This window comes from Linepithema humile, chromosome 4 (assembly GCF_040581485.1).
Source record: "Linepithema humile isolate Giens D197 chromosome 4, Lhum_UNIL_v1.0, whole genome shotgun sequence".
Lineage (NCBI taxonomy): Eukaryota > Metazoa > Arthropoda > Insecta > Hymenoptera > Formicidae > Linepithema > Linepithema humile.
This window is the reverse complement of record NC_090131.1, coordinates 27097798-27108285: the sequence shown is the minus strand read 5'-3', so window position 1 is coordinate 27108285 and position 10488 is coordinate 27097798. Positions and strand designations below refer to the sequence as shown.

The window sequence follows — 10488 nt, the reverse complement described above, 5'->3', positions numbered from 1 at the left end:
ACTGGTTAGCTTTATCGAAGCTTATGCATTTGCGTTTGCGAAATGTGTGTTTACCGGTACAATTTAATTACATTATTTTATTGTATGTTATTATCTTAACTACTTGCGCTAAAAATGTTGTCTCCTCTGCTTATCATATTAATAATGTCAATGATAATTATAAGTTTCGGTCTAAAGTTGAATGTCGAATACGAATGGAAATACATTGATTTTCTCTGGGACAATCCACAACAGAAGCAACAAGCAATAGACTCCGGCGAATATGATCCTGGTGCAATCTTTTCTCTCGACACAGATAAGGCATCAGGTATATTGATACTATCTAAAAGTTTAAAACTAAATTGATGTGAAAATGCACACACACACACACAAAGGTACTTTTAAACACAAAAACTTATTATTATATAAAGTATTATTATTATCCATGCTTTATTATACACATTTCGACGTTGTTAGTGCAATAAATCACAGTATTATTGCAACAAATTTGTAGTCACGATACGGATAATTTATAATAGTATTTAATAATAGTATTACAAACAAAATTCTCGTAGATGGTAGAATATTCGTTAGCGCGGCAAGAGCCAAAGGTGTACCAGCTAGTGTGATGATCATAACAAATGAAAAAGGAGAGGGTGGTCCACTTCTGCGTCCATATCCAGATTGGTCTTGGTACACAAAAAATGATTGCAATAGCATCACGGCAGGTGTTTTCCGAGTGTATGTGAGTATTCATCAATTTCTCTCTCCTAAAAGTAATAGCTACATCTTACTTCAAAATGTTACATTTAAATAACCGAAAGTAAATCAGATATCTAACAGATTACTTCTACTTTTGTCTTAGATTAAATGCAATTACATCTTTATTTTGGATTCTGGTAAATACGAACCGAACGTCTCAATCTGTCCCGCGCAATTACTCATCTTCGATTTATCAACTGATAAACTAGTTAAACGTATTATCATTCCGCCGAATGTCGCTGATAATAAAAACGGCTTTGGACTTTTGACGTCACTTACTGTCTTCGCACCGCATTGTAGAAACATAATGAATACTATGATTGTTAGTATATTTTTTTAACTATTACACGTTGCGTATTCGCACAATTTGTGCTTGCGCAAATAAAATTTGATTTGTATCTACTATCTTTTGCGATTGTAAGTTTTGCATTCTAATCAAATCAAAGATTTATATTAGGTATTCATAGGAGACTCGGAAGGATACGGTTTAGTGGTATATAATGCGAATACTTCAAAATTCTGTAGAATTGAAACTGTTTTCATGAAACCGATTGATACCACTTTCACCATAGCAAACCAAAGTTTTTCTTTGGCGGACGGCATTGTTGGCATGACAGTTATTGATAAAAGTAAGTACCCTCTTTTTAATAAGCAAAAAAATGTTTCAAAATGCTTATTACATCATATAACTTTAAGAATTTTACATATAACTTTAAATACATATTTATGCTATACTAAATTAATTATTTTTCGTTAACATTTATATAAGCTTATATGTTGTGTTAATAACAATGTATAAAACATAGAAAAGTTTTCTACAGTTTGTTAATTTACTTTCTGTAGTTATTAATCTTTCGACATCACAAATATTTTAGATTTATTCTTTGCTGCTACGGCTGGACATACGATTTTTACAATGGAAGTGTCAAAACTCATTAAATGTACGTTAACTACCCGTGAGGCTACTAAACAAACTCAAGTAGCGGCTACGTTGTCAGGCCAAACAGGACCGATGGCATCTGAGAAATGTGTATTGTTTTTCAGTAATATTCCAAAAACATCTATTATGTGCGCAGATACTACCAAAAAAATTAACTCCGACGATATGGTAAGCAATTTAAATATAAATATTTTTAGTGCAAAGTGGGACAATTTTAAATAATTAGTTTGTAATAGCGGTCATTACATAACTTGATAACGATAATACGATTTTTATCTCTGCAAATAAAATATCTTTTAAGGAACTCATTGTGCAAGATTCCGAAAAGTTGCAATTTCCAAGTGGGCTGAAATATCTTCCATATAAACCGGAAGGTGAACTATTAATCTTAACGAATAGATTTCAGCGCATCGTCACCAATACGTTAAATCTGAGCGAAACTAACTTCCGCATTCTCTCGGTGGATGTGGCGCAAATACGGAAGGAGACAAATTGTTTTGCTTCTTGCAGCTACCAAAATACTTTCACAAATTAATGATAATATTATTAATGCAAAAATAATTATGTATAAAACAATATCTCTGCATAAATTTTATATGTATTGCCGAGTTACTGTGCAACTCATACAATTGTAAAATAAAAATTTAAAAATATTAAAAATAAAAAAGAATTATTTATTTTCTTATTTTTCCGTTTCTGAAAATCTCAGTGATAAGATAATGTGCATATCAAATGCACTTGCAAAAAATGTCATTATCTATAACCATGAGTTTGCAGTTCTTAACGGGGTTGCGATTGTTTATCAATCTTATAATGAAGGTATGTATTTTAATTATTCATACGCATCAGATTAAAAACTACATATTAGACAGCGTTGTACAAATGATATTATTAGTAAATTTGCGCTTGTAAAATACGAATCCAACGATAACGTTTGATTTCATTGCATTTAGTGTATATAACTGTTTTAATCGTTAGCTGCTTTAAAAATGAAACACTTCTTGTTTGTCATATCAATTCTATCAATGACAATTATAAGTTTTGGTATAAAATTAAATGTCGAGCAAGAATGGAAGTATGTCGATTTTCTCTGGGACAATCCGCAACAGAAGCAGAAAGCGATCAATTCCGGCGATTATGATCCTGTTGCGATCAATTTATTTGATGTAGAAAAAGCACCAGGTAAGCTGATACTATACTCGATTTGATTTGTATAAAAAAATATAAAAATATATATCAAATTATAAAAATAATTTTAATCGCAAAAATGTATTATCTACATTTTGTATTTAATGCATTATTATCTCATTTATATATTTTATTACATATATTTCAAAGTTGTTAATGCAATAAACTGATTCTAATTATGTTATTACGTATTCAAGATAAGTATAATTTAATAACAGCGTTTATAAACAAAATTTTCGTAGATGGCAGAATATTTGTTACTGCAGCAAGACTCAAAGGTGTACCAGCTAGTGTAATGACTGTAACAAATAAAACAGGAACAGGTGGACCACTTCTACGTCCTTATCCGGATTGGTCTTGGTATACAAAAAATGATTGCAATGGCATTACGACAGGTGTTTATCGAATTAATGTAAGTAATTATATTTTCCGTCAAAAAGCAATAGTTAACATTCTAGTAAGCAAAATGTTAGTAAATTAAGCAAATTTTATCAATTTTAATCAAATTTATTTAAATTTTCTGCCAATCTGCCAATATTTGACTATCTGGGATCTTAAAGGAAATCAAGACGCCTAGATGATCAAAAAGATATCATAGAACATATACGCATTACGTTTGCAATAACTTACATAAAAACAACATTTAAAATACAATTTTACTCTTTATCTTAGATTAAATGCAATCATCTATTCATTATGGATGGTGGAAGAGTTGCCTCAAACAGCATCCAAGTTTGTCCACCAAAAGTACTTATTTTCGATTTATCCACGGATAAACTGGTGAAACGACTTACTTTTTCGCTTAATATTTCTACTAACAAAGACGGCGATGGAGTATTGTCATCAGTTCTTGTGTTTGCTAAGGATTGTAGAAACATTATAAATACCATGATTGTTAGTGTACTTTTTTAAGTATTATACATCATATTTTATTTACGGTAATACGTATTTTCAATTTTCCCGTATAAATAATTTAATTAATATATCTTTTCCTACGATTTATAATGTAATATGCAAATATAAATTTTATATTATCAAATTAAAAATCGCAACTTAGGTGTTAATGGGCGACGCAGACGGATACGGTTTAGGAGTATATAATGCCAATACTTCAAAAGTTTGTAGAATTGAGACTCCTTTCATGCGACCAATTGATACTCTTACCACCGTAGCAAACCAAAGCTATCATATATCGGATGGTATTGAACCTATAGCAATTGTTCATAATGGCAAGTATAGCTTTTTTCAACAAGTAGAAAATTTTTTCAACTGTCATGTATACTTTATCTACTATTACATCATAAAAAATGTTAAACTTAATTTAAACCTTTAGTTTGACTTGTGCATTGATAACGTATAAAATGTAGAAAGCTTTTCCTTCATCTTATTAGTAATATTATTCTTTTTTACAATTATTAATTTTTATATTACAAATATTTTAGATTTCTACTATGCTGCTACGGCTGGACATACGATTTATAAGATGGGAATGTCAAAATTAAGCGAATGTGCGTTAACTAATTCTGAGGCTACTAAACAGACTCAAGTAGTGGCTACGTTGTCAGGCCAGACAGGACCGATGGCATCTGAGAAATGTGTGTTATTCTTCAGCAATTTTCCAAAAACGTCTATTATGTGCGCAGACACTTCCAGAAAAATTAACTCCGACAACATGGTGAGCAAGTCAAACGTTATTATTTTTTGCGCAAAGTTTGATAACCATTTCAAATAATTAATTTATATTGAAAATTATTACATTAATTAATAGTAATAATAAAATTTTTATTGCTACAAATAAAATATTGATTTTAAGGAAGTCATCGTGCAAGATTCCGAAAAGTTACAAACTCCATATGGATTAAAATATGTTCCATACAAATTAGAAGGTGAACTACTGATCTTAAGCAATAGATATCAACGTGCTGCTACTAAAACAAAAAATCTAAACGAAATTAACTTCCGTATTCTTTCGGTGGATGTGGCTGAAATACGAAAAGAGACAAATTGTTTCGCCTCTTGCAACTACCAAAATACTTTCACAAATTAATGATAATAGTATTAATGCAAAGATAATTATGTATCATACAATATCTTTGTAAATTTTATATGTATTGCCAAGTCACTGTGCAACTCATACAATTGTAAAATAGAAATTTAAAATAATTAAAAATAAAAAAAAACATGAAATTAATCATTGTCTTACTCTTTTACCGTTTCTGAAAATTTTTTTGATAAGATAATATGCATATCAAATATAGTTGCAATGGTTTATCAATCTTATAATGAGGGTATGTTTTTTAATATTCATACACATCACATTAAAAATTGTACATATTGGGCAGCGTTGTACAAATGATATCATTAGTACATTTGCGCTTGTAAAATACAAATCCATCGGTAACGTTTGATTTTATTGCATTTAGTGTATATAACTGTTTCAATCGTTAGCTGCTTTAAAAATGAAACACTACTTGTTTGTCATATCAATTCTATCGATGACAATTATAAGTTTTGGTATAAAATTAAATGTCGAGCTAGAATGGAAGTATGTTGATTTTCTTTGGGATAATCCGGAACAGAAACAGAAGGCGATCAATTCCGGTGATTATGATTCTGTTGCGATCAATTTATCTGATGTAGATAAAGCACCAGGTAAGCTGATACTATTCGATTTATATAAATATAAAAAGATATACGTACAAAAGTATAAATAATGTTAATCGCAAAAATTTATTATCTACATTTTATATGTAATGCATCATTATCTCATTTATATATTTTATTACATATATTTCAAAGTTGTTAATGCAATAAACTGATTCCAATAATGTTATTATGTATTCAAAATAAGCATAATTTAATAACAGCGTTTGTAAACAAAATTCTCGTAGATGGTAGAATATTTGTTACTGCAGCAAGAATCAAAGGTGTACCAGCTAGTGTGATGACTGTAACAAATAAAACAGGAACAGGTGGACCACTTCTACGTCCTTATCCGGATTGGTCGTGGTATACAAAAAATGATTGCAATGGCATTACGACAGGTGTTTACCGAATTAATGTAAGTATTTATATTTGCCGTCAAAGATCAATAGTTAACATTGTAGCAAGCAAAATGTTAGTAAATTGAGCAAATTTTATCAATTTTAATCAAACTTATTCAAATTTTTTGTCAATCTCTTTGGTCAATATTGCTAACATTTGATTATCTGCGATTTTAAGTGATATCAAGATGCTTTGAGATTGTCAAGAGGTGATCAAGAAGATATCATATAGCATATGTGCATTGCGTTTGCAATAATTTACATAAAAACAACACTTAAAATACAATTTTTCTCTTTATCTTAGATTAAATGCAATCATTTATTCATTATGGATGGTGGAAAAGTTGAACCAAACGGCATCCAAATTTGTCCTCCAAAATTACTTATTTTCGATTTATCAACGGATAAACTGGTGAAACGACTTACTTTTCCGCTTAATATTTCTACTAACAAAGACGGCGATGGAGTATTGTCATCAGTTCTTGTATTTGCTAAGGATTGTAGAAACATTATAAATACAATGATTGTTAGTGTACTTTTTTAAGTATTATACATCATATTTTATTTACGGTAATACGTATTTTCAATTTTCCCGTATAAATAATTTAATTAATATATCTTTTCCTGCGATTTAATGTAATATGCAAGTTTAAATTTTATATTATCAAATTAAAAATTGCAACTTAGGTGTTAATGGGCGACGCAGACGGATACGGTTTAGGGGTATATAATGCCAATACTTCAAAAGTTTGTAGAATTGAGACTCCTTTCATGCGACCAATTGATACTCTTATCACCGTAGCAAACCAAAGCTATCATATATCGGATGGTATTGAACCTATGGCAATTGTTCGTAATGGCAAGTATAGCTTTTTTCAACAAGTAGAAAATTTTTTCAACTGTCATGTATACTTTATCTACTATTACATCATAAAAAATGTTAAACTTAATTTAAACCTTTATTTTGACTTGTGTATTGATAACGTATAAAATGTAGAAAGCTTTTTCTTCATCTTATTAGTAATATTATTCTTTTTTGCAATTATTAATTTTTATATTACAAATATTTTAGATTTCTACTATGCTGCTACGGCTGGACGTACGATTTATAAGATGGAAATGTCAAAACTAAGCGAATGTGCGTTAACTAATTCTGAGGCTACTAAACAGACTCAAGTAGTGGCTACGTTGTCAGGCCAGACAGGACCGATGGCATCTGAGAAATGTGTATTATTCTTCAGCAATGTTCCAAAAACGTCTATTATGTGCGCAGACACTTCTAGAAAAATTAACTCCGATAACATGGTGAGCAAGTCAAACGTTATTATTTTTTGCGCAAAGTTTGATAACTATTTCAAATAATTAATTTATATTAAAAATTATTACATTAATTGATAGTAATAATAAAATTTTTGTTGTTACAAATAAAATATTGATTTTAAGGAAGTCATCGTGCAAGATTCCGAAAAGTTACAAACTCCATATGGATTAAAATATCTTCCATACAAACCAGAAGGTGAACTACTGATCTTAAGTATTAGATTTCAACGTGCTGCTACTAATACAAGAAATCTAAACGAAACTAACTTCCGCGTTCTCTCGATGAATGCGGCGGAAATACGAAAAGAGACAAATTGTTTCGCTTCTTGCAACTACTAAAATACATTCACGATTTAATGATAATACCATTAAGATAGTTATATGTAAAACAATTTTATGTAAATCTTAATCGTGTTTTTGAGTTACTGCGCGATTCGTCTTGCAACTGCAAAATAAAAAATAAAAAATAAATGATGAATGAAGTCATTGAGTAATAAGTGGTTACCTTATTCTTTCCGTGTCTGAGAGTCTCATTGATAAGATATCGTGCATATGAAATACAGCAAGTACTTATCGCTATCAATAACTTTGAGTTGAACGACTCTTAATGAGGTTGCAATTGTTTATCAGTTACATAAGCGGGATATTTTTCTAAATTGTCATATGCATTGAACTGAGAATATACATATTATAAATACTGGTCTTGTGCAACTAATGTCATTGATTCTTTCGCGTTTGCGAGATTCATTGGCATAGTTTTTTTTGTTACAATATGTTATTGTATTTAATACTGTAGACTCTATTCACTTTTCTAAAAATGAAATATTTTCTGTTTATTGTAACAATTCTGTCGATGACAGTTATGAGCCTTGGCCAGTTGAAGCTCCATCATGAATGGAAGTACGTGGACTTTATCTGGGAGAGTCCGCATCAAAGGCAACAAGCGATAGATTCCGGCAATTACAATGCTAGCCTAATTTTTTTGTATGATTTAGACAGGGCACCAGGTACACTGATAACAATTGAGGGGATAATTTTTGCAAACTCTGTGTACAAACAAAATATTTATAGATGGTAGAAGATTCGTTACTGCGATAAGAGACAAGGGTGTACCAGTTAGTGTGACAACGATAACTTGGGAAAAAGGAGAAGGCGGTCCACTTTTGCGTCCGTATCCAGATTGGTCCTGGTACAAGGATGATTGCAAAGGAATTACAGGTGGCGTTTATAAATTAGAAGTAAGTATCACATTTATTATTATTCTCTAGTAACAATCTGGTTATTATATTAAACTATTAACAGTATATCATATTTGCAACTATGTTGCACTCAGAACAATCATCTGCATAACATTATTTATAATACAATAATGTTATTCTTATCACTTCAGATTAAATGCAATCACCTCTTCTTAGTGGATACCGGTAGGATTGGAGAAGATCAAATTTGTCCTGCGCAATTGTTGATCTTTGATTTATCAACTGACAAGCTTGTTAAACGCGTTATTATTCCGCGTAACGTCGCTTATGACAAAAACGGCATTGGATTGTTGGCGTCAGTTGCTGTCCACGCTTCTCCGAATTGTGAAAACATAAAGGATACTGCGACTGTTAGTATAATCTTTTAGATATTGCATTGCGTTTTTTAATTACGGCAATACATACTCTTCAGTTTGCGTAATTTTTATTTAACTTTGATGCGTCATATTCTGTGATTTGAGTCATTATGTGCATCTGAAAAATTTGTATGAACTGAATCGCGGCTCAGGTGTTCATGACTGATACGGAGGGCTACGGCTTGGTGGTGTATAATGCGAAAACTTCGAAACTCTGCAGAATCGAATCCGATTTCATGATACCAACTGATGTCGGTTTCGTCATAGAAGGTCAATCTTTCATCATGGCAGACGGTATTTTCAGCTTGACACTCATCAATGAAGGCAAGTATTTACATTTTACAAGAAAAAGATTTTCTGTAAATAATTCATGTCAGTTTGCCAAATTCTAATATCTGTATCGTAAATATTTCAGACTTATATTACACTGCTTTGCCAGGAAGTAAAATTTATAAAATGAATATTTCGAAGCTAGCAGAATGTTCTCTAAGCGACAGCGAGGCTAATGAAATAACTCAACTGGTAGGCACTTTATCAGACCAGACAGCATCGTTAGCATCCGAGGAATGCGTAATATTTTTTAGCAATATTCCAAAAACGTCTATTATGTGCGCAGACGCTACTAAGGAAATTAACTTCTACAACACGGTAAAATATCAAAATTCAATTATTCTTGGCGTATTCTATAATAAATAATTTTCAATATTTTACCTTATACGTAATTATTCATTAATAATAACTAATAGTATGATTTATATTATGATGTGATTCAAATGTTAAAATGTTAATTTTAAGGCTCTCATCGCGCAAGATTCCGAAACATTGCAATTTCCTAGTGCGCTGAAAAGTAAAAATGGTGAATTACTGATTTTAACAAATAGATATCAACGTCAACTAACTAATACATTAAACATTAACGAAATTAATTTCCGCATTCTTACGGTGGATATGGAGGATATACAGAAAGAATTTAATTGTTTTGCTTCCTGTATATATGATGGTATTTTTATATTTTATTTTATATATAATAAATTATAATAGATGACGAAAGTTAAGCATACACTTATATATAATTTTTTGTTGCAGATTATCAGCCTATAAACCGTTTTCAAAGTTTAACTTCAAGTTTAAGAATATTTTGATTTAAGCATTTTTATGATTTATGCTTGTACATATAATTAATTAATTATTTTATAAATAAATGAAAAATTATATTAAAAATTATAATAATATAATTTCAAGTTTCATCACAGAAAACTGTATTACTTTGACATGGGAAATATATGCAATGAAAAAGATAATAAAATTTTGTAATAAATATATTTTATAAATTGAAATACATGTAATTTTTATTTGTGCCACTTATATTTTCTGATATTTTTCTAAAAGTTTAAATTTTTTTAATTTAAGTTCTCAAAAGCTTAAAAATTTTTTTAATGAAAATTGGAAAGCAAAATTAAATAAAAATATTTTTATATTATTAGAACAAATGTTTCTTTCCTTTTTCCTCTTTCCTTTTATCCAATTTAAGCTAATATTTCATCGATAAACTCATCGTAAAAGTGCTTTTTTATTATTGTCTTTTAAATATTATGCACTTTCTATATTATTTTTTTTTATTTGTGACTATAAGTTGGCTA

At 30.0% G+C, this 10488-nt stretch overlaps 2 protein-coding genes across 2 annotated transcripts; both read left to right on the top strand.

The window, feature by feature from the left end:
* Nucleotides 1–20: 20 nt before the first annotated feature.
* LOC136999572 (major royal jelly protein 3-like) lies at nucleotides 21–5285 on the top strand. The gene is made up of 6 exons (XM_067353913.1): nucleotides 21–328; nucleotides 519–724; nucleotides 845–1063; nucleotides 1199–1370; nucleotides 1617–1849; nucleotides 1983–5285. Exons 1-6 carry the CDS (start codon nucleotides 115–117, stop codon nucleotides 2214–2216), a joined length of 1278 nt encoding a protein of 425 aa, XP_067210014.1. The 5' UTR covers nucleotides 21–114; the 3' UTR covers nucleotides 2217–5285.
* Nucleotides 5286–5564: 279 nt separating this feature from the next.
* Nucleotides 5565–10379, top strand: LOC105674988 (major royal jelly protein 1-like). Its single transcript, XM_067353041.1, has 5 exons — nucleotides 5565–5930; nucleotides 8624–8842; nucleotides 9001–9172; nucleotides 9264–9496; nucleotides 9644–10379. The coding sequence occupies exons 1-5, from the start codon at nucleotides 5697–5699 to the stop codon at nucleotides 9884–9886; spliced, it is 1101 nt and encodes a 366-aa protein (XP_067209142.1). The 5' UTR covers nucleotides 5565–5696; the 3' UTR covers nucleotides 9887–10379.
* Nucleotides 10380–10488: the final 109 nt, after the last annotated feature.